The sequence below is a fragment of the Sceloporus undulatus genome, chromosome 4 (assembly GCF_019175285.1).
Source record: "Sceloporus undulatus isolate JIND9_A2432 ecotype Alabama chromosome 4, SceUnd_v1.1, whole genome shotgun sequence".
NCBI classification, from domain to species: Eukaryota; Metazoa; Chordata; class Lepidosauria; order Squamata; family Phrynosomatidae; genus Sceloporus; species Sceloporus undulatus.
Window position 1 is genome coordinate 100,772,437 of NC_056525.1, and position 25,601 is coordinate 100,798,037.

The window sequence follows — 25,601 nt, forward strand, 5'->3', positions numbered from 1 at the left end:
ATGGCTCGGTGGTATGGAATTCTGGGAATTGTAGTTTGTTGTGACACCAGACCTCAGAGAAGGCTAAATGTCTCACACAATTACGAATCCCAGAATTCCATAGCATTGAACCATGGCAGTTAAAGTGGTGTCAGACTGGATTAGTTTGCAGTGCAGCTGAAGCCTTTGTGTGATTGTCATTTTCTAATGGCATGATCTATTTTGAAATTATATAGACCTCTCTATATAAGTGTACTCCAAATTACTAACGTCTCCCATTGAGTAACTTTTAAAAAATATTTCAAGGTAGACTGCTTCCAAAAGGGTCATTACTTTTATATTAGTCTAGTGTACAAATCTTTCTGGTCCAGTTTTTACAAGTTCTGATCCATTTGAAAGAAAGGAAGGAAGGAAAGAAAGAAAGAAATCTGTAATCTGCACACACCTCTGAAAATTTAATGTCTTTGCCCTTGTAGTAAAGTTATGTACAGAATGAATATATTGGCTTGTGATATGAATTTATCTTTTATAGTGGTTTTATGTTTCATATCGTTTTATGGATAAATATGTATCCCACCGAGGACCATAACGTGAAGGATAGGCTATACTGTACATTTAAATAAATAATTTTTATAATAATGGCAAAATGCATTGAGTATAGCTATGCATATTTACTGCATCTTATTTTTTCCAGAGTGGAAACAATTTAAAGAATTTTAAATTATCTGTTGCATCACTGATGATCTGGGCTATTAAGTTGAAAAAAGTTTTCATATTCCAAAATCTTTTTACCACTAACATGGTACTATTATGTTGATAAAAATATCGTAGTTGATAGCATATTAAATGTACAACACTAATCATGGAGGAAATTGCATGTATGCTCCATTTTCTTAGTGGCAGCTGCTTCTATAGCTAAAATAGGCAGGTTAAGTAGATCAAATTGCACACGGCTTCTGCTCTAGACTTTAACTGAAAAAGTATTTTTTTTCCTTTATAAAGTTCTGAATAAGATAGAGAATTATCTAATGTTTATGCTGTGTTGTAATAATTGTTCAAAGCCTGCAGGATGGCTAACAGCATGTTATAAATCAAGTGTGGACAACTTGCTGCCTTAGAACCACATACAGCCATGGCCTAATTTCATAAGTGATTATTTCAGGCTTCTACAAGAGCAATCCCTCCCACCCCAGCAGCCTTCTAAATGGGAAAGACTGGGAAGAGGAAGAAAATGGGCTGGATGATAAAGGGAAGTAAAAGCAGTGGTAGTGACAGAAAAGGGATGGAATTTGCTTGCTTTTCACTATGGCTCTGCCTTTCACCATGGCCTTGTCCAGCACTTATTTCAGTCTTGTCCAGTGCTGGCATCTCCCAACAGACTGCTTACTCCAAAGCAATAGTTTCACAGCCCCTTGAAATAATAACAGCAGTAAAGCACTACCACTTTAAAACAAGCATTTCACTAACCAAGCTGATTAATGGAAGGGTGGCTTCTCTAGAGTCAGTCAACTTCTGAGTCAATATGCAGCTCCTTCTACCTCCTCTTTTGAGCAATGGTTGTAGAACCTTAGTGGAGCCTCAGAGTTGGGACCAGAAAAGCCTACCATATTGTTATTGTATTCCTTCAAGTAATTTCTAACTTATGGCAACCCTAGGGGAAACCTATTGCTCAGAGGAGGTTTGCTGTTGCCTTCCTCTGAGGCTGAAAATGAGTAACTTGTCAAAGGTCCCCAATGGATTTTCATGGCCAAACAGGGTTGAACTCTGGTCTCCAGGGCTGTAGTCCAATGCTCAAACCATTACACCACACTGGCTCTCTCTACCATATCCATCAATATATGGCAGCTGTCTTTGGATTTTGAACATAGACTACTTTGGGACCTAATTTTTGCTGAAAAATTAGGTATAATTTGGCTTTAGGCTTGATCTGCTTGCAGATAATGTGCTGTCCAGCATGTCCATTATGATCATTAGATTTTAAAGTTCCAGTATTAGCCAAATCAAGATGTTCCATTTCAAACAGAAGAGTGGGATATGTATATCTTAAATTTATAGTAACAGTAATAATGTAAAAGTATATACATTATAATGAGAGCTATAAACTGTATAGGCATAATCCATCTGACAGTTTTCAGAGAACATCTAAGTAAATTTTAGCTTGTTAATCAACATGGACAGTCCCCTAAAAGCCTACATAAGTAAAAAGTTTTAATCAACCTAATATTTCAAAGAATTCTCTCTTACCACCCCTCCCTGAATATGTACAGTCATTTTTTTCACGTATCCTTTCCTCCCATCCTAAATGTAATTAAACTTGATCTTGAAGAACAAAATGCTTTTGAAATTAGAAGTGGGCAGACAATGTGTTATGTATCACTAGCAGCCTTTGTTTGGACCATGTCCATTTCATGCATATAAGCATATATCCATTCTGTTAAATTTCCACATCCTTCAAAAATTGCATTTATTTTTATGGAACTTTATTACTAACATGTATATGTTTATACACTAATTTTGAGCCAGGAAGTGCTGTGTAAAATTTGGAAAAGTTACAGTAATTGGATCACTTTAAAATGTCAATCACACAGTATTCTTCCCCACTCCTGCTTTAATGTATGCTTGTGACACTTTTACTAAAATCTGCACTGTTCCTTGGCCAGTGCTGCAGTCTGCGCCCATCATCACTTCAGTGTGTATTCACCCCTAGATGTGATCCTTGATTAACTTTTTAAATGGAGAAACAACCTATCTCCATCCCTGCTGAAAAGGAAGGCAAAATACATATTGAATACATTTTTGAAAACAAGATGTGCTGGCCTCTTCCAGCAAAACAAAGATACTTGCAGCAGCTTTATGACTAATAGATTTATTTTAGCACGAGCCTCTGTGGAGTATACAGTGGGCCTTTGTTATCCACTGGGATTTGGTTCCAGAACCCTCTGTAAATACCAAAATCCGTGGATGCTCAAGTCCCATTAAATACAATGGCATAGTAAAACTGTGTCCTTTATGTAAAATGGCAAAATCAAGGTTTGCAATTTGAAATCTATACTTTTTAAAAAATATTTTCAAGCTGTGGATGCTTGAATCTGTGGATAAAAAAATCCATGGATAAGGAGGGCCAACTGTAATCCACTTCCATAGATACATGAAGTATAGTCTTAGCGCTTTAAGTATGTATGCATATTGAACGTGGTAGAGGATGAGGGTGGAAAAAAATATAATTCAGATAAAGACAGCTGTGTATTGACACTGGCCAATTAGCATAAACAGCCTGGTAATACTTAATACATTATGAGGATCTGTTATCAAATACAAGTCTGCTCAGCAGAATTACCTATGATGTATTAAAATAATGAGCAAGTATTTTGTTTAGTAGAGCTAAAACCAAAAAATCTAATTTTTCTTTCAAAAATGTAACTTATAGACCAATGATATTCAAAATGGTAGTCTGTAAACCAGTGCCAACCTCTGAGCCATTGACTGCTCCCTCCCCAGCAAATTTCCAAAGAAGGAACAGTGATAGCCAGTGGGCACCAATATGATATTAATCCCTGGCACTTTACACCCCACCCCACCCCACCCAAAATGACTGGTCCCTCACATTAGATATTTTACTTCTCTGGCTATTACTTGGCTATACACAAAAACATTTGAGGCAATCCAAGTTTTAATACATGAAATGTGCTGAAAACCTCTGTCTAGATTCAGACCTATAGTGATGAACTGGAACTAGTGAAAATTGTTTGTTTGTTTTTCCTTACTGAGTCCCCCCACCCTTTGCTATCTCCTTTGCTCCAATATAGCCACTTTCAGATGAAATGTAGTTTTCCTGGGAAATTCATCAGATATTACTGATGTGCATTGCCATATCTGATATCAGGCTGATGCTCATTTATTCCTTTGCATACAGATTATCCTTTTAGCCCCGTATATAATGCAGAGGAACATTGCTAACATATGGGGATATAACTGACACCTGAATTTGTAGCAAGGTCTTACCTTTTTCTATGACATGTGGAACAAATGCATTGGTTGTTATTGGTAAGTGTTCATTTAAGATTGGGAGGTTCTTTGTAAGCAAATACTGTACAAGCTTGCCATTCATGGCCCATGAGAATATCATCTTCCAGAGTAATTTGTCCACTGATGTATTTGAGTGGTTTCAGGTGGGAACTGTATTAGACTATTACTGGTGTTCTGTTATTTTCTTGTTTGAATTGGTCTTGAAGTAAATTGTTCCCAGGTACCAGTCTTATCTTGTCAGGGTGTTTGTTTGTTTGGCTCCTCATTAAGTGTGCACTATAGCCAAGAATATTGAGAAATGCCTGGTGTATGTCTTTGAGTCACAAACCCTTGTTCTGCAGTTCTGAACAGATGCAGTTGAGCTTGGCTGTAGAAAAAAAAAATTTTTTTTTTGCATGTACAGTCACCCCTCCATATTCATGGGGGTTAGGGGTGCAAGACCCCTGTGAATGTGGAAAAACTATGAATACCCCCCCCCCAGGAAGCCAGGATAAGGGACAGGTGGGTGGGAGAAGAGGAGCAGAATCGTGTGCCCACCTCTTCTTTCCCTGCCCTCCCATCCCTTCATCTGCTCCCTTCCCCTTCCCAGGATGGATAGCTGCCTCTTTCCACAGGCAGCTCTCTGTCCTGGAACAAAGTGGTGGATCGTTTCCCCAAACCCCTTCCCGGGGCAGAGAGTTGCTTGGGGAAGGAGGCAGCTCTCTGTTCTGGAAAGGGATCTGTAGTTTGGTGAGCTATTCATCCTTGTCTGTCAGAGAGCTCTGGTGCCTCATCAAACTAGAGATCCCAGGATTCTGTAGGATAAGTCATTGACAGTTAAAGGGATGTCCAGCTGCTTTCATTCTGTAGTATGGCTAAACCCTATGAATAGTAGAAAAAACAAGTATGCTCGTTTCTCCCGATTCTCAGGGGATTTGTTCCGGAACCACCACCACCCATGAGTCAGAAATATTTCAGATATTCAAGCCCCATTGGTTATAATGGGGGTGTGCTACTGTGCCCCAGGCACGTGCCCCATTTTGTCTCTCCATGCTCGACGTCCATGAAGGACCAAAGCCGCAGATCTCAAGTCCGCAAATGGGGAGGGATGAGTGTAGTATTTGTTGCCCATAGATGCACAAAAGGTATTTGATAAAGTAGAGAAAGAGTTTTTATTCCATTGGGTAGAAAGATTTAATTTTGAAAGACAAATCTTAACTAATTTAAGAGTAATATATAAACTTTATGTATTGTAAAGAATCTAAAACAAAATAGCTGAACAATGAATGGGTTGGTTTTGGAGACAGAACAAAAGAAAAGCATCAATGGGACTGTACATACAGGCGAGGAAGCGCCGCCCCTCTTTGCTGCACAGTGTTGCTGCAGCGACCAAATAGGGCAACTATGCTGTGCAGCAAAAAAGGAGATGCCTAGAGCGGGTTCTTTTTTTGCACCATCATAAGGGTTGCAACGTAGCCCTATGACTGCTCTTCCGCCCACAGGCATGTGGGTGCTTGGGCTCCCGCACTTCATGGACGTGTGCCCTGTGTGGGTGGGGCCATGCAATCATGGCAGTGCCCACACATCATAGGACTTGGGAGCATGCGGTTGGTGTGTGGTCTTGAGCCCTACTATCACTGCCAAGACACCACTTGCTGGTGGTGTGTACCAGGCCATTATTAATTTTTCTTTGCTTTCTTCAAAAAATAAATTGAATCACTGTTGAATCAAACTGAATCATGCTAAACTGATTAAAAATTGAATTACTATTAAAATGAAAAGGAAAAATGGTATAAGTGGATTCAAAACTTTATATGCCTATGACATTGCACTCACTCTAGCTAGGCTAAAATACTCAATAAAGATTTAAGGGCCTAAATAAATATCTGGTATATAAAAAAAATTGATGGGGTCACCATAAGTCAATCAGCAACTTGAAGACACACACACACACACACACACACACATATGGGTATAGAATTAATGTAACCAAATCAGAGTTTATGCATTTTAATTTAAACAGAGAAAATTTGATGAAATTAGACTAGAATGCAAAATTTGTTCCACAAAAAATGAATTAAATACAGTTTATTGCTGTTATAACTAAAAGGGTACAATAGTTGTCTAAAATAGATTTCTTAGTACTGTATTAATTGATAAAATTAATCTTAAAGTATAGTATTTATTAGTATTATTCTAGTTAACTTGTATACCCATTTTGAAGATGACTTCCTTATAAAGGATGCTTGCTTCAAAGCAAAATAATACCTATTGTAAATGAGACATTAAGAAGAAAAAATTAGCAGTTTTTTGTGCTTTCTTTAGAATTGTCTTTAAAACCAAGCAAAACACAATAATAAGGAAATTGCAAATCAGAGCATGTTACAAATTGTTAATCTGACAGTTAATTTGACTGCTTATATAATAATATTACAATTTGTAACCTGCTCTGAGAGCCTTTGTGGCTGAAGAGCAGGTTATAAATATTCTAAATTTTAAAAAGTAGTACTAAAACTGCTGCCGGTATTCTACATCAATTGCTTAGTTACATACAGTATGCTTAACTGAATAAAGTTTTGTGCCCCCCACTCCCAGCCCACCTTAACAGCCAGAAGCAAAGGAGCTCTGTTCAGCTCCTGATCCAGGTGCAAAACATAGGATGTTCCCATCCCCATCCCCACCAGCAATTGAAGCTGCAACAAGTAACTACAACGGGAGTCCTGCTTCTGACTCTCACAGCCTCACTTGCTAGAGGGAGGAGGCTGGAAATGTCATCCTCCTTGCTTTGAACAGGCTTCTTCCACCTGATGTGGTTGCTACTGTTAACATGGGCTGGGAGGGCATTTACATAGTTTTATAGCAGTTATTCCCAAACTTTGGTCCTCCAGATATTTGGACTTCAGCTCCCAGAATTCCTGACAGTTGGCCAAGCTAGCTGTGGCTTCTGAAAGCTGAAGTCCAAAAAACATGACAGACCAATGTTTGAGAGCCACTCTCTTACAGCAAGACCTAGTAATCTTACCAAATATGGAGCAGTGACGGATCTGTAACTCTAGGTTACGAATCTGTAACTGCAATACAAAATGGAAGCTTGTGTGCATATGGTATGGGACAAAAAATATCCCCTCTTAAATTGCTCAAAGTTGCATACTTGTAAAAGCTGGACAGTGAAAAAAGCTGTCAGGAAGAGAATAAACAAGGCTCTTGCTGAGACTTGCTGCTATGGATGAATGGCCTGATGTAGAAAACATTTAAAATATCAAAACTGCAATGGTAGTTTAGCAAAAACTTTCAAGAGGAATTACTTTCTTTTTCCAAATCATGTGTGGTTGGGTTTAAGACGACTTGCAATGTTGAAATTTAGGAGCAACATAATAACTTATGCTTAAATTCCCTAAAGGCACCAGATCCCATCTCATCTTGGAAACTAAGCAGGCTCACGTCTGGTTATTACCTGGATGGGAGACTACCAACAAATACTAGACACATTACTGCACTACACTCTCATAGTGCTGCTATTCCACTTTTACTGCTCTGGCTGCCTCCTGTTGCATTTTGAGGTATGTGAGGCCTAAAAATTCTAAATGCCCCTCCTTAAACTACAAATCTCAGAATGCAACAGGAGGCAGCCAGAGCAGTTAAAGTGGAATAGCAGTGCTATAAGAGTGTAGTGCAGTAATCTAGTCAGTGTTATATTTCTTGCCTAAGAAAACCCTATGAAATCCATGGGGTCAGCATAAGTAGACAAACAACTTGAAGACACATATAACTTCACTGTATAGATTTGTATGTGTGGATTGTTAATTGCTGTCAAGTCAGCTTTGGCTTCTGGTTGTAATCTTTTCTAACAAGTCATGTCATCTCACATATGTCCAAAGCGCTATAGCTTCAATTTAGTCATTTTGGTTTCTAGGGAGAGTTTAGGCTTGATTAATCTTGCACATATTTATTTGACTTTTTGGCAGTCCATGGTATTTGCAGACCTCTCCTGAAGCATCACATTTCATATGAGTTTATTCTCTTCCTGTCAGCTTTTTTCACTGTCCAGCCTTCACAAATATGCATAGAATGCAAAACTACCATGACATGGATAATCCTCCCTTCGGTATTCTATGTATGTATGGACCTAAATTTGATACATGTATATTAAATGGAATGTGTTTAAACTGGATAGAAATACATTTTTGATTAAAATATCCTATGTCCTATTGGAATTAGTACCTTCAGTTTAAATAGTTATATGTGATGGAGAAAGACATAGTGGCAAATGAACTTGAAAAGATGGTTTGTGAACTGAAAGATTAGAAAGCAAAAACAGCAACAAGGCAATTATGTCCATAAAAGTTTTGGCTCCATCATAATAGAGTTTATATAGTTTTGTGAGACATTAAGCATTCTTGCCACAGAGCTTTAGTGTTTTATAAATAATATTTGCCTTCTGTGTTGAATTCAAGTTCATTTTGTTTATTTCCCATGTTTTGCATTAGTGTAGAGACATCTATGTCATTCTCTTCAGTTGTTATCTTATTGGGTCCCATCTTCCTTCGGTGGATTTTTGTACTATTGCCCCAGTTTCCTTGTATCATTCAGCTATGTCCTCCATAGTTGCTGTTCCCCTGCCCTTTGGAATAATTTTTCCCTTATCCATATAACTCAGTGTAAAACTCTCCTCATCAAGTTTGTGGCATTCATAGTAAATACGTTCTTGGCAACTGTTGTGCGGTGCAGTCTTATCTCTTGCCAGAAGTCCTCTTTCAGGTAAGTACAGACCATGGACCATGAAGTTTAATCATTCCAGGTGGCTCCATCCCCAGAGCCAGTTGTTCACTTCCAGACTTTTTCTCTTTTTCTGGGCTGTGGCTTTCAACAGGAAGGAGTAATCAAATTATGACTTGTGCTCCAAAGTCCTTCAGCTTCCTACCCATGTAAATAAGTTTAAGGCTATATTGTGCAGTATCATTTGTTCCCACATTAATCAGAAGGAGGAAGTAATGCTCAGTAGGGTTGATGAGTATTGTCACCCTATGTTACATTGCGGATCTTTGTCCCAGAAAGATAGCACACTTCTTGAGGCATACTGTCAGGCCTACACCACTGCTTCTGTTCCTCACAGCAGGAGATCTCCTACCACCACCATATGTCTCTTGATCTTGGAACTGGCATCCTTCCATTCCCACAGCTCTCCAGTGTCAGCCTCATTTTGCTCAAGGACAGACTGTTGTCTCTATGTCTCATAACTCCTGACCAACAAGAGAGCTTAGAATTTACTGTACCGATTACTAAGAATTGTGACAGTCTTCTTTTAGCCACCACCTTCCTATTAATTGATCATAGCAAGTTGAGAAAAAATTACACCTCTGTTGAACAGGGCAGAAGTTAAGGAAAAGTTTATTTCTCATTCTTTACCTTGCTAATTAAAAGAGGTACTGTATTGATTTACTCATCAATCTCATCAAAATTACATAGCTGATATCTCTTAACTGTATCTCCCAACCACCAATAAAACTTGTGCTATCTGTATATTTATTATGGTGTATTCTGGCGAAATTTCACAATTTCACCAAAATAGTATCAGATTATTGTTTTATATTGCATTGGGCAGGTTGAGGTTCCCTTGGAGCCAGAAGTGTTTTGGATTTTGGATTTTTCACATTTTTTAATACAGTGCATCCACGTCATATGCTGAAAGCCACACTGGGAAAAGGGGTGGCATGCCCCATAAGGGATAAAGGCGTGAGTGCCCATAGTGCTCCCGTGCCGCCACATGCATGAGCCCCATTCATTTAAATGGGGCTCAAGCATAGGCGGAATCCCCCACATAAAGGAAGGGCAGACTGTATTTGCATAAACAAAATGAAATACTTTGGAGATGGGACTCAAGTCTAAACATGAAATTAGTTTATATTTCATGTACACCTTATGTACACAGCCTGAAGATAATTTTATACATCATTTTTAAATACTTTTATGCATAAAATAAAGTTTATGTACAGTGAATAATCAGAAAGCAATCCATCTCAGGCACCCATGAAAAATGTTTTGAATTTTGGAGTATTTCACATTTCAAAATTCTGGATAAGTGACTCAACCTGTATGCCTCTGTTGTCCAAATTTATCTTTTTTTATTCAACATCATTCATCAGATTTGATTCTGACTTAAGTGCTGACTTGTGAACTAATATGTGTACAATTATAAAATAAACTCCACTATAATTCACTGCATGATGGCATCTAAGGCTTCAGCACTCTTTGCATTTCCTTGGTACAAACAATGGTTGCACTCAGTACTAGCCACTCCTCTACATGGATCCCACTGCAAGTATCCCAAGTCTACTCTAAAGGATCTTCTGGTCCTCTGCGGCAGGTTTGTGATAGGGCAGGAAAAATCACTTAATCTTCCTTGCACCACAGGAAAGCTTGTTAGCAGACTGGTCAGTACTGGCTATTAGCTCTGTCAATCTGCTTTTTGAAGCTGCTAAATTATTTCCATTGTCCTATAGAAAAGTTAGAATTTGTTTTGATAGCCATATATTACATAGCAGGAAGATTTTGTTTGTTTTTGTTTTTAGTATATTACTGTATTATAGTATTTCAGTATTTTATAGTGTGGTGTTTTATTGTTTGCTTTTTATTATATATGTTGTGATGTACCGCCAGTTCCATCTTTAGTGAAAAGGGCATTATAAATATTGTTGTTGTTGTGCAATTTTTAGGAGTTCTATTTACATATTTAATATCCATTTGTGCTAAGTTTTGTCACATCATACACAAATGTCTTATGCAAAGTTCTGAATACTCTCCCCTCTAATTTCTATTTATACGAACACATTTCACATTAACAGAAGATTATCTCCATGCTCTTGGCAGCATAACATTACATATTGCTATAGATAGTTGCATATAAATAGGATATTTGGCTGCTTTGGATATGGTGGATTCACTGTACTATAAGTGAGGAAAGTCTGTGACCTGAATTGATGACCCATATTTGTGACCCAATATTTTATCCAACTGTAACTGTCATATAGTTACAGAAAATGGAGAATCTTTTGAAGCTCAAAAATAAAGGAAAGCAGTTAGTGAATGTGAGAAGCATTTTCCCCCTGAGGATTTGAGGTACTGTGCTACAATATATATTGAACATATATAATGAAAGTTAATATTTTCAGAATATTATTTGAAGATATCTTTGAAGTCTGGTTATATATGTCCATCTTGGGTTTCTTTAAGGTTCGCTGGAGACCCATGCCTAAAGGTTTTTGCAGTCCTATTAAAGAACTTAATCATCCAATAAAATTTTTTTCTATGTCTGATGTCTGTATAAATCCTCTTTTCTCAGGTCATCGCTTTAGATTTGAAAGTTTCAGTTCAAATATATCGAATATAAAAATGAATATGTCTTAAAATATTGGCAATTAAAAATTTAAAGGGGCTCTTCAGTAACCATAATGTAATACTCAGGCTTCTTTAAAGTTTTTGCATATAACATTTCAAAATGCAGAAATACTGTACAGTGGACCCTTGTTATACACTAGGACAGTGATGGTGAACCTTTTCGAGGCCAAGTGCCCAAACTGCAACCCAAAACCCACTTATTTATTTCAAAGTGCCATGTCCCTCTGGCTTTCTAGTTACAAACTCTGTGCTGGGACGATGGCACATGTGCCCACAGAGAGGGATCTGAGTGCCACCTCTGGCACGCGTGCCATAGGTTCGCCATCACTGCACTAGGGTTTGGTTCCAAGATCCCCCATGGATAACAAAATCCATGGATGCTCAAGTCCCATTAAATATGACATAGCAAAATGGTATCCCTTATAAATAATGGAAAATCAAAGTTTGATATTTGAAATTCATACTTTTTTGAACATTTTCAAACCGTGGATGTTTGAATCCATGTATAAAAAATCCATTTACTGTATAAGAAGGGCTGACTGTACTAGTTTTCTTAAGTATATTGACTTCTCCAAAACTTTTACATAGTTACTCTTCAACCTAAAATAATTGACAGGTGGTAGACATGGTGGTGGGTACCTGAAGTAGCTAAGGAAGTTCTCCTCTGTACACCCAAATAGAAATAAAACTAGCTCTGAAAATATGATCCTTTTGAGAATACAACATACCCTTCATTTTAGAAGTTCATCAAATGGGTTAAAAATTAAACAACTTTCAAGATTGTGGAAAATATAGATTGGTTTTACATACGCACTGTCTGCTTTAGTTTTCCTTTGATTCTGATTGTTAAAACATCTATTGTAGTTTTTCCCTGAAAAGCAAACATTGTGCTAGCTTGGGACATGGTGATGAAGGGACAACGATCTCTACATTTCTCTTTCATCTAATAAATAGAGAAAGAATAACGTCAGCAACCACAGGAGCACATTTTGAATCTTGACAAAAGCTTTAGTTGGTTAATCTGATTAAGGTTTTCAGTCCTAAACATTGCTATTCACAAGTCGGATATTTTATGTGTTACAAACATGACTTCAGTGTTTGTCCACTTGGTTTTGCCAGAGCACTTAGTGATGATTTGTGGAAAGTTGCCTTCTGGGTCAGAGCAGCTGTAATGTTCTTGCAGTTTTAATTAGGGTTAATAGAACCAAATCAGACTGCATGATAATGTTCCTAATGCCCTCTGTTTTTGTAAGCAAATACCCTTTTGCCCTTACTTATGGCTCAGGGGTATGCAGAAAATGATGTCAAGCATGAGTAATGCTAACCAGAGTGCATCAAATCTGGATTTCAAACCAGCCTTAGGCCTGTTACAGACTGCCAAAATAAAGCTGCTTCGGGTCTCTTTGGAGGTATGCTATTTAAATGATGCATGCATCCTAAGAATCCAGAAGCTGCACCAAAGCTGCCCTCCAGTGCTTAGGAATGGAATGTGGCTTTGGCGCGACCTCCAGACTCTTAGGACCCATGCACCATTTAAATAGCATAATTCCAAAGAGATCCGAAGCAGCTTTATTTTGACAGTCTGTAACAGGCCTTAGTTTGGCCAAAAAAATCTTGCTATTGTTAACCATCCCTAAAAATCTGCTGCAGTTGGTGAGGGGGACAAAATCCGTGGAAGATTATGGAGAAGGGGAAAGGTGATGTTGCATGAGTGAACTTGCTTGTGCAACTTTGGCTTATGACTTGTGTTGCCAGGTTTTCAAAATAGTAATAAGGGATGGTTCAAATTCATGACCTGCAGTGTTGACATGTAGGAAGTAGCTACAGGTTGAGTATCCCTTATCCAGACTTCACAGATCTGAAATACTCCAAAATCCAAACTTGTCCACATGGATAGCTGACAATGATACCTTTACTTTCTGGTGGTACAGTGTACACAAACTTTGTTTCATGCACAAAATTATTTAAATATTATGTATAAAATTACCTTCAGGCTTTATGTATATGAAACATAAGTGAATTTCATGTTTAGACTTGTTCAAGATATCTCATTGAGTGCACATAAATATTAAAAAAAAAAATCAAAACACAACTAGAGGAAATTTTTAATTTAGTAGAAAAATACTAAATTACCACCAAAAGAAAACACCTACCACCACCAAAAGGAAATCAGCATGTGCTTTGTAGACTATAATAAAGCTGTTGACTGCATAGCTCATGAAAGGCTATGGAATGCCCTTAAAGACACGGGAATGCCAACACATCTGATAGTCCTGATGAGAAATCTGTACTCAGGACAAGATGCTAATGTCAGAACAAAACATGCAGAAACAGAATGGTTCCCAACTGGCAAAGGAGTCAGACAAGGCTGCATACTACCACCCTACCTATTCAACTTATATGCAGAACATATAAGAAAAGCAGGCTTGGACAAAGAAGGAGGAGAAGGGTAAATAGGAGGAAGGAATATCAACAATCTAAAATATGTAGACAGCACCATAATACTAGCAGAAAACCTCCCAAACCTGGAACAACTGCTAAGAAAGATCAAAGAAGAAAGTGCAAAGGCAAGCCTACTGTTGAACGTAAAGAAAACAAAAATAATGACAACTGAGAATTTTGACAAATTCAACCTAGACAATGAAGAAATAGAAGTGGTAAAAGAGTTCTCATGCCTGGGAGTAAACATTGATAGAGATGGGGACTGCAGCCAGGAAATCAGAAGAAGATTAAGAATGGGGAGAGCAGCTATGAAAGAACTAGAAAAAATCCTAAAATGCAAAGATATACCACTCAGCACAAAAGTTAGAATCATACAAGCCACTGTATTCCCTATAACTATGTAGGTTATAGCTGGACAGTGAAGAAAGTGGATAGGATGAAAATCAATGCATTTGAGATGTGGTGCTAGAGAAGAGTGCTGAGGATCCCGAGGATGACTAACAAATGGGTCCTAGAACAGATCAAGCCAGAGATCTCCCTGGAAGCCAAGATGGCAAAACTGAGGGTGTCGTACTTTGGGCACAAAATGAGAAGGGAGGACTCACTGGAAAAAAACAATAATATTAGGAAAGGTGAAGGGAAGAAGAAAAAGAGGAAGAACACATGCTAAATTAAGGGCATTAAGGATTCTATTAAGGACATCATGGATATGGGTTTACAGGATCTAGGCAGAGCAGTGGAGGACAAGGAGTCTTGGAGATGTCTCATCCACAGTGTCCCCATGGTTCGAGATCTACTCAAAATCAGTTAACAACAACAGTGGTGGCAAATTGCCATCAAAATTATATGAGATATTTTAGTTAATAATGGGATGTGGGATGTTGAACTTACAATATTTTCAGAGATGAAGCTACATGATAAGCTGCTCCCCCCCCCCCCCGGTGAAATGTGAAGGGGAGCATACAACTCCCTTGTTGCGACAGCACCACAGCTTGCCAGTCTGTTTCTGGACACAATTCAAAGTGCCCATGGCCCGAAACAGACGGTGCAGAAGTGCCATCCTAAGTTAAAAACTAGGGCTGGGGAGCACGCAGCAACCGCATGTTCGCCAACCCTAGTTTGTATGGATGGCACCATTTTGAAGGCACGCTGTCCATATACAGCGTGTGATGATAGCGTCACGCAGGTGCCGCCTCCACACAAACCGGCATCTGTGTGATGTCACTGCGCTTCTAGAGGGTGCTTGTGGTGCCCTAGCTGCGGCGCAGAAATGAGCTCCGAAACAGCTCCTTTTGGGCACATGCTTTGTTCCCATGACAACTAGATTGCCACGGGAACGAAGGCAGGGAGAAAGGGGCCAGGTGGCCCCATTCTCCCATGGCTGCGCCTGTCAGGGTGTCCGGGGGCATGCAGCCCAAAGGATACCCCTTTTCCAGGCCATGGGGAAGCGGCGTTTTGATGCTTCTCCGTGGCCTGGAACAGTGCCAAATTGGGGCCGCAGGGGCTGCCTGTATGGCTGCCCTGGCCCCAATCCTCCATGGAAAGGGGCGGGTGCAGGCCGCCCCAAAGGGGTGGTCTGTGCCGCACCCATTTTGACCTACGGCTTAGGCTCAAGTTGTTTGAAATACCATGGCACTGTCCAGATGGGCCCTTTGCGGCGCATCCATGACGTGCTAGGGTTGCCTTGGGGCGGTGCGTGCACATGTCCCGCAACCCTAACACATCATGCATGCGCCGCAGTTGCGCGGCGTCTTACATACGGCGCGTGCAACAATTACGTCGCAGCTGCGCCGCCTCTAAACGGCGCTGCACAGCTGCGATGTAACCGCACCATCTTTGGCACTTTGCGGCGCTGCAAACAGGAGCTGCCTTTGGGCGCTCCTCCTTTGCTGCGCAGCAGCGCCACACAATTTATATGCTGCGGTGCTCCTGCACAGCAAAGAGAGGCGTCGAGGAGGTGCCTCTTTTTGGCGGTCTGTACCCCGCCATAATCTTCCCAGATGAGCCTGCCTGAACTCTTAAGCCTACAAAAGAGGCATCTCTCTCTGTCCCATCACCTTCACAGGCATGGCTGGTGGGAACATGGGAGAAGACCTTCTTTGTGGCTGCTCCCATACTTTAGAATTCACTCCCTGGGGAAGTTAGGATGGCTTCTTCTTTGTTCCTTTTAGGGACAGGTTCTTTCTTTCTTTTCTTTTTTTTTCAGCCAACTTTTGGAAACTGATTTTTAACCCAAAAATGACTTTTATAATGCGGTAGTGTTTTTAATTTGTTTTAAAGTAAGATTTTAACTGGTTTAAATTCAGTTGATATTTAATGCTGTTTTAATCTTGGTTTTGGTATATTTATATGTGTTTTAGTGTACTCTTTCTTTTTGTAAGCTACCTTGAGCCTCAGCCTGGGAGAAAGGCGGGATATAAACAAAGTGGTGGATAGATGGATGGATGTTTGATGTGTTAATAGATACTAAGCTGGATACTTAGATGCATAGACTTACCTAAAATTTTGAGCAATGTAAACACTGCTTAATGTGGTTATAGAGGTTCTCTTTAGGGTATTTGATTTAAGACTGTGTCTCAGCTGTTTAAAAGGACACAGCTGTTTCTGGACAGTGATGGAAAATACTGCAATTGTTAAAGTTTTTGCCGTAACTGCATATAAGGCCCTGGAAATAGTAGTTAGATGTTTATTCTGACCTGCTTTGTTTGCTTCTTTTCTATATAAATTGATACTCCTTGGTCCAAAACACACTGCAGAAATAATCCAGTTTGATACTGCTTCAGCTGCCCTTGCTCAGTGTTACAGAATCCTGGGAATTTTAGTTTATTGTGGCACCAGAGCCCTCTGATAGTGAAGGCTAAATGTCTGACAAGAATTCTCTAGTGTTGAGCAAGGGCAGTTAAAGCAGTCTGGATTATTTCTGCAGTATATTTTGGACCCTTGTTGAGGGTTCCTTGAGAGTACCAAGGGCCTTTTTGTGTGTTGCTAATGGGGTTTCAATTTTATTTCCTGGTCTTTACGACTTTTTGTTTCCCAGAGGAATGACCTCTGCTTATATGGATATCCCTCCATATCATCTTAACTGAAAATAACAATAACATCTTGACAAAATGCAGGCCTTCAATTCCAATATTGTCATTAATTTTCTTTCTCCTGTATGATTTGTAACACCTTTGATGAAGAAGCTTGCATCATGTATTTTGTACATTGTCGTTGTTCCAATAAAGGTATTACTATTTTGTGGATTTTGGACATTAGTGCAGTCCTTATTTACTATGGGGGGGGGGGACATTTCCATTCCCTGGACATAACATTCCTTTCATGGAATGGAGCTTTCCAGCTACGCCCTTAGCACTCGCCCAGTGAAAATTTCTCTCTTGCAAGTTGGTGAATGCTTTGGCATATGCATGGGCTGCAGGCATTGGAAAGCTCCAAAAATTAGGGACCCCTCTCCCTTTGTACAAAAGATTGTGACTTCAACTCATGTATCATGTTTTGGGTCCCAGCCCATGTATCTAGTATGGTGGTTTTCAGACAGTGGGGTGGCACTCATAGGGTGGTGTGGTGGCGTGAGACTTGGAAGCCCTGATCTCTCCTCCACCACCTCTTCCCAAACATTTAAGAGTTAAATACTGAATTTTCTTAAATGGAACTATTCTAGTTTGAACAATGTTATTTCCATATATCATGTTAAATGTGAATATACCTGAATGTGTGAATGAAAATATGCACACTAAATAAACAAAATATTTTTATTCACATACCCTTTCGAGAGTGTGTGTGTGTGTGTGTGTGTGTGTGTGTGTGTGTGTGTGACATCCACATGTAGATGTAAAGGGGGTGGTGGAGTGCCCAAGGGTAAAAAGTTTGAGTATCACTGGTCTAGCATGTTGTATTTTGATAGGAATTTCCCCCCTCTCTGTGTGTGTGTATGTTATGTGTGCCTTCAAGTCATTTCCAACTTATGATGACCCTAAGACATCATGAGGTTTTCTTGGCAAAATTTGCGCAGAGGAGGCTTGCCATTGCTTCCCCGGAGGCTGAGAGCATGTGATTTGGCCAAGGTTTCATAGCCAAGTGGGAATCAAACCCTGGTCTCCAGAGTCCTCACATAGATGAGTTTACAGGGCAGCTTTGTGTCCCAAATGGTTGTATTTTTAATGTTTGGTCAGTAGATGCCAGCAGATATCTTCTGAATTTAAAATAGAAATGTGGCCGGTGCTGCCATGGCAACAACTTCCTCTTGGCAATGTTATTTATAGAAACACTGCTGCCTCATTTTTACATTGCTGTCTTGCTAAAGAAAGACTTCCTCAATGGCTTTAAAAAACTCTGATGGCAAGAAAGAGAGTATCGGTTAGTCCTAAACTGATCTTTACATTCTTATGCATTAACTGTGTTCTTAATGTTATATTTGTTCTGACCAGGAGGCACAGATCCAAGAGCTACTTTGGGCGTGCCTGAGTAGCGTACACGGTGGTGTGTGTTTTTAAACTTTGTTCTACCTTTAAGCAGCAGACACCTCAATTTTCGATACCATTTTACAAATTGCTGTTGAGAGTTTTCTCATTTTCAAATAAAGCCTGCTTTGTGACATGGGTCACAAAGAGCTGCTGCTGCTTTTGAGAAACACAAGTTCAAGGAACCCTGGGCCTATCTAGGCAGTTGAGTTCTTTCGGTCCGGGGAATAATAAAGTTGGTTATTGGACTATGCTTGTCCCAGTATTCCCTGCAGATAAACATGTTAACTGTTTGTGCTATTGATACAAAAGTTAGAAAGAACATATCTACAGTATTTACAGTGCCATTTTGCACATGTCCACTGAGATATGATCTTGACTGAGTTCATGGGTTTATGGCCAGTGAAAGTAACTTGTTCTGCTGCTTTGGAAACATAAAAGCTCTTAAAATTCATACAGTAATTCATATAAAATTCTACAATTTTATATATATTTATCAAATCAGAAAAGATGAAAGCCTGAGTTTGATAAGCAGAATTATGAGTATATGTTGTAGTAAACATAAAGCTGCAAACTACTGCACCTTATCATATCTTAGTTTTTGCTGTTTGAGAAATTGGGGAATTTTTTTTATAAGTTTTATGGTCCATAACACAACATCTATAATAAAACTTAACAAAATATTACCATTATTAGATCGAGGGAAATGAAAACAGGATGTAACAAAACAAAGTGCATTATTTGGAGAGAAACACTCTCATGCATTCACAATTTTAGGACCAGGCTAGTAATATGCCAGATATGCAGTTTAACCCAAAACTGAATAAACTCTTCTATAGTGTATTATTGCTACAAGTATGCACTACTTAGGTCTAGGCGATGTACATGCATAATTCTATAGATTGCCTTATATAAAATCTTCATACTACACAGTTTCTAGCATTCTGAGTAAGTAAAACCTTGTGATAAAAAGTATTCCATTCATTTCCCAAAATACAACATTTTTGATCCCACACACACACACACACAACCACACAACTGATAATTGTATAAATGGTCCACAGAGAACCCTAGAAGCAAGGCCTAATATCTAAGATACTTAAAGACATGAATAAAATAAAAAAAGACCTAAACCCAAACAAAACCTTATGTATAAGAACTAACAAATAAACAGACAAACCTGGTCCATCATTTCAAGCAACAAGAATTTAACTTATAAATCCAAAAGACTTCCCTTTGTAGTAAAACTTCTTCTAAAGACTTAAGTGGGAGATTATGTGTACAGTATATCTAGTATGTTTTGGTTTGGGTTTTGTGTATCTTAATTTAGACCTTACCCTTGATTCCCTCTGCCCCCCACCGCCCTTTTTGTTGTTCCTGTTTGCCTTCAGTTCATTTCCAGCTTATGGTGACTTTAAGGCTCTGTCCACACTGGAGCACTAATCCGATTTTACTCTGCTTTCAGGGCCCTGGCTCAAGGCTGTGGAATTCTGGGAATGGTAGTTGGTAGCAGAGCTCTGGTGCCATTACCATTCCCGGAATTCCACAACCTTGAGCCAGGGCCCTGAAAGCGGGATCAAACCAGATTAGTGCCCTAGTGTGGACAGACTCGCAGCCAAACCTGTCATGAGGTTTCTGGGGCTGAGAGTGAGTGAGTCACCCAAGGTCACCCAATGTGTTACTGTGGCTGAAAGGGAAATCGAACCCTGGTCTCCAGAGTCATAGTCCAGTGCCCAAACCAGTACACCACAGTGGCTCTACTAAATATAGGCCGTTACCTTTTATGGGTTGACTTTAATATGTCATATAATATTTTTGTCCCAAATATTTCTATATGTAGCAATATTTCCTTGCAATATTGCAAGGAAACTAGATAATATAAATGAGATGTAATTTAAAATTAAATACTTTTTAATTTCTGTGATGTTTGTATTTTATGAACATATTTGCTTTTATGCAGGAAAGAAAAAGTAACCAGATTTCTAGGATCACTACTCCAATGTAAGGCCTTCCATAAATTATGCACTTCAACTGCTATGGAGTTGGCCATATTAGTTGGAGTTGATGGGAATTAAAGTCTGAAGTTTCAGTAGGGCATCAGCTTAGGAAAGGCTGCTCTAGCAAGTGTTTCATCTTCGTTTTTGTTGTTGTTGTTTGCTCTCAAGTCACCTTGGAGAGACCTCCAAGAGCCCCCAGTCATCAATTGTTATCCTTACATCTTGCAAACTCAGGGCCATGGTTTCCTTGATTGGATCAATCCACATAGAATCGCAGATTTGGATGAGACCACTTGGGCCATCCAGTCCAGCTCCCTGCCACACAGGAATAAATTAGAGCAACCCCAATGGATGGTGACACAGACTCTGTTTTAAAACTCCACCACACTTTGAGACTCTACCACACTCCAAGGCAGTGTATTTGACTATCAAACAGCTCTTACCTGTAGTATGGGCTCCCTTTTTCCTACTTTCTTCTAATTTACCGAGCATTACCATCTTTTCTACATTGTCTCACGATATGTCCAAAGCATACTTCTGTTTAGTCATTTTGGCTTCATGTTGAGTTGAGACATGATTTACTATTGGAGCTATTCATTCAATTTTTAAATTTATTTTTTAGTAGTCCATGGTATCTATAGAAACCTTCCAGTATTTCAAATGAGCTGATATTTCATCTTTTCTTCCCCACTTTGGTATGAACTACAGTGGGCCCTTACCTTACATGGGGGAATCCATTCCAGACCCACCTCCCCCACATAAGGCAAAAAAATGTGTATGCTCAAGCCCCATTGAATACAATGGGACTCATGCTCACGGGCGTGTACTCCATTCATTTTGTTACAATGCAGCTTCAGCGTATGCTGAAAGCTGCATATGGTGCGTCTGTGTATGGCGCGGGTGCACTGTATTGATTTAAATTGCTCTGAACTGCAAAGTGAATGTAACTTATGCATTCAAGTTTGGTTACTTATATGTGGCTCATAGCCTAGAACTGTCAGTGTTTAATTACTTCTTTAGAGGTTGGGAGGGACATCCTGCAAAGACTTTTCTCTTGACCATTCTCTGCGGTGGAGCATGCACATATCATTTTTAAAATGTATATGTGACTGCCAGATTGTTGGGAGCTCAGATGTTGCATGTAGCATATAGAACATTTACCTTAACATTTTTTAAACACATGAATACATTCAAAGACATCTTTCTTATTCTTACACTATAATAGATCAGATGATCACTGTAGGATTTAGTACTGATGATTATACAAATGTTAAATTGAAGTGCTAACTCTTAGGTATGCAATATCTGTTTATGCATATACATACATGTGTATTTGTGTGATCTGCTTTCTAGTACCCCTTATGAATTTAACAAGTGCATTTGTTCTCAACATCATGTGGTTGGTCTGGGAAGGAGGGAAAGTTGGCATGCAAACAAGGCACTCCCCCCTCCCTCCTGTCACCACCCTGAGCTGATATCAAGAGGCTTTTGCTGAGAATAGCTCTTGAGGTTGGTTTTATATTAACAGGAAGCAGAACAACAGTTGTGGCTTTAACACACTGCATACAGGAAGTCTGACACATGCATAGTCCTTAGCTTCTAAGTTAAATTCTTAAGTTCAGAGTTGTTCCTTGCTTTCAACATAGACTAAATGTGTATAGATGGCTGCTCAGAGGGAGTTGCAGGGCAGCCCAAGCACAGGAACTGCTAATGCTTTGCAGAGACTAGAAGGATTTGCCAACAGACTTTTTCACAGGCACTCCAAGGGTTCCTCAAATGAACTGAAAGTCGCTCTGGAAAATGAGTCTCCTCATTTCTCTGAACCTGCTGCACTGTGGGAGAGATCAAGTAAGTGTGTGGAGGTTACTTGGTTTGTAATGGCAAACTTCAAAACACTGCATACTAAATATAGAAAAATGTTGACAGCTAAACTGGTGAATTAAATGATCAGCAGGTGGATCCAAGTGTGTAGTTCTGTTTCTTAGAGCACTGGCAGGTTACGGAGTACACATTACCGGTCAGATTTCTTTTGTCACTTTATTCGTCTACGTACTTTCACCTTGACTTTAAATGTATATTTCTTTCAAGTTGGTTTTCTAAAGCAGTAAGATCCCAGCCTGTAGTTGTTTATTGTCCTTACATTTAAACTTTCAGAGAGGAGGGCATGACCTAGACATTCACTCCAGTCTAGCAGGGCTTGTAAATGCACTGAAAAAGGCCACATATAAATATTTTTGTCATTTAGGGCCCTATGTGGGTACAGTGTGGAAGAGATGGTCACCAGTGCTTATGCCTGTAAAATGTACCCCTACTCCATACAACTGGCCAATCTTTCGTTTATTAGGAGATCTGGGGTGCATTTGATGCTGTTGTATATTAAAATCTTTAGATTGAACCAAGTCATTAACTACATTTGACTAGTTTTGATACTTGTTTTCTTTTTCCCTGATACTTTAGAACCACCACTGCTTCATATGACCAAATTGTAAATATAAGTAAAAGCAAGATTCAGAAGCCAGTAGTTAGATTTAACTAGTTACTTGTAATTAGTTTCTCTTTCAAATAGTAAAGGTATAGTTAAGATACAGTTGTAACTTACTGAAGGATAACATCACTACTTTTGCAGAGTTATAGTTGGAGGAACTCACGTAGTAAATAGTCACATGGTTTAAACACTGGGTTGATTTGTGCTTCTATTGCTGCCTTGTGCACTATGGCAGTGGTTCAAACAACAAGCATATTCTGGGAAGGAGAGTGTTTTGCACTACAGGCCACAGGTTTTAAGCACTTGTGTGTAATCTTTGTTAAAAAGCAACTCCTTTTGTTGTTTCTGAAGATTCAGAAAGCAAATATTTCCTGCTTTAAAAATATAATTGTTATTTAAAATTTTGGAATTGTAACTGCTTATTTGCTTTTTAAAAGTAATCTTCCAGACCGAGTAAAAGGCATAAACATTCCAAAATAATGTCTTAAGCATGGAGTGTTTATCAGGTTACGTTATTCTAAAATTAGTTTGCAGTATTTTTATAGCTTTCCTCAAAGGAGCAGAGTGTCACTTTAGCTTCACTCCAATCCTGTGATGGAACTTATCGAGAGAGAGAGAGAGAGAGAGAGAGAGAGAGAGAATATGTGATTTGGTAATGAAGATATTCATAGAACAGTTTTTGAACATAATGTTTCCTAGCCAAACATTAAGCCAAAATATAATGGCAGCTATTTTATTAGGTATTGACAAATATGTACCACCCTGTTCATATTGCAAATATGAGCCTGTAAGCAATTTCTCTTGTTGTTTTTTGTGGGTTTTTGGGGCTATGAGGCCATATTCTAGAAGAGTTTTTTCCTGATGTTTTGCCAGCAGCTGTGGCTGTCATCTTCAGAGAATGCTGACATGGAAGAGAGTGAGGTATATATACTGTTGGTTGAGAGGAAGCGATTTGCCTGTTAATCTGTGTATGGTCCTGTTGTTGAATGACAAAGCCTCAACTGCTGGTGAAACGTCAAGAATAAACTCTTCAAGAACATGGCCTCATAGCCCAAAAAATCCACAAAAGCTATGGATGCCGGCCGTGAAAGCCTTCAACAATTTCTCTTGCTTATTTACAGTTATAAGCCTGCTGATAATTTTCATGTTTTGCTTTAACCTTTTATGTACTACAGTCACGCAAATTCTTCTCTGGATAAAGTCTGTTATAGAGTATTCAGAATATGCTTGTTTTTGTTTCTGAGATTGAAACAACTCAATCGCTATTCACATTTACAATAAAGGTAGGGATGAACAATAAGAGTGGTATAAGGAATTAAAATATCCAGAGTATAGACCCAAAGTATACCACAGTATAGAGGCTATAAATTTGGGGGGATTTAACAAGATAAATCTCCGATAAATCCCAGTATATATATATATCCACCAAAATAATAAATCTCAGAAAAATCCCAATATACATCAACCAAAATAATAAGCATCTGACTAGACACCACAGTCTTCTAAAATCCCCAAATAAAGATTCACAAAAGTAATCCAAGATAGAAGGCTGGAATTGTGTGTGGGGAGGGTTAAAAATGGTGTATTTATCATTGAAATATTTCTATGTATCTATATATATAGGGGCCTCAGCATGACCAGAGGTCAACATTTGGGCCAGTCATATTTCTAAGGAGAAATGGACACTCCAAATGAAACAGGCACTCAAGGATGAAGGCATCTCATGAGTGCTTTGCTTGCTTTCAACTCCTTTACTTCTGCTAAAAAGCTGACAGACTTGGTATAATAAGTTCACATTCAAGATTAGTGCCCTTGACAGTTCATGCCAAGAAAACAAACATGCAGCAATGGAGTGAGAGAAGAAAGGGGAGGGGTTTTCCACTATCTCCAAAACTAGCCTTTCAAAGATTATGAATGTGAACAAGATAATGGCTTTTCTGCTAAATAACAAAATGTTTTATATTTAAACGGTGAAATTAATAATTCATATGCCCAAACTCTGTCCAGTTTGTAGACAGATGTTCCCTGTTTTAAGCCATGCTTAACTTACCTGTCCTGTTCAATGAGGAAACAGCTAATGAATAAACAGAGAGGATATGATCTTTTGAAGTGCATTTGTATGTAATAAGTATGCAAAGTGATTATATGTAGAAGTTTTGTAATCACAATACATAGATCAGTCAAAGAATGTAATTTATAGATAGAGTTCAGATGAAATTAAACAGACACTATTGAATAGTTCTTTGAAATTAGTTTTTATAAGAATAGTGTAATATAGCTTGCTGTTTTCTGGAGCTCTTTAGTGCTTTCAACTTTAAAATTCGCTACTGAGAAAATTCACATGGATAACATTTCTTCTTGTTTTTGATGTGAAATATGCTTACATTCAAAATACATTTAATAGTTTTATTTTACCAAAATGGGATGGAAGTATTGTACAATGTAGGTACTCTCTCCGCCCCCCACGGTGCCTTTGGTTTTGTGAATGCCTCGGCAGGAAAATAATGGCAGCAGAAGCTCTTTTGAACTTCTCCTGAAAGGAGCGCCGAGAGAGTGGAAGGGGTCAGTGGGTTTTTTAAGCCTCTCTTAGGATAAACTAAGGCTCTCACCTTTTGCTACTCTACTCAGAGAAGGGGATGGTTCCTTTTGATAAGAGTTCATACTGTACCTTAATTCTTACCTTTACATCCTTTTTGACATGTGTGTCTTTTCTTAGCCCTGCTGTTCCTAGTTGCCTCCCTCCACACATTGCACAGCCACCATTTATTGTAGTTCCCTACTCATCCATCAAACCTTTAGGGTGAATCCAAACAGTTTTGCCCTCTGGAATTTTGTAAC

At 38.9% G+C, this 25,601-nt stretch overlaps 1 protein-coding gene across 4 annotated transcripts in view; it reads left to right on the forward strand.

Moving 5' to 3' along the window:
• The window catches only part of PRKACB (protein kinase cAMP-activated catalytic subunit beta), an 86,652-nt gene that overhangs the window by 16,407 nt on the left and 44,644 nt on the right, over positions 1-25,601 (forward strand). The window contains exon 1 of one of the 4 annotated variants that reach the window (XM_042463433.1): positions 21,867-22,126. The exons of 2 other annotated variants lie outside the window; for them this stretch is intronic. In XM_042463433.1, coding sequence (XP_042319367.1) covers positions 21,940-22,126 — 187 coding nt within the window. In that variant the 5' untranslated portion in view covers positions 21,867-21,939. Of the gene's footprint in view, positions 1-21,866; positions 22,127-25,601 lie in introns of those variants that run through there. One more of the 4 variants, XM_042463434.1, reaches the window with a different exon arrangement.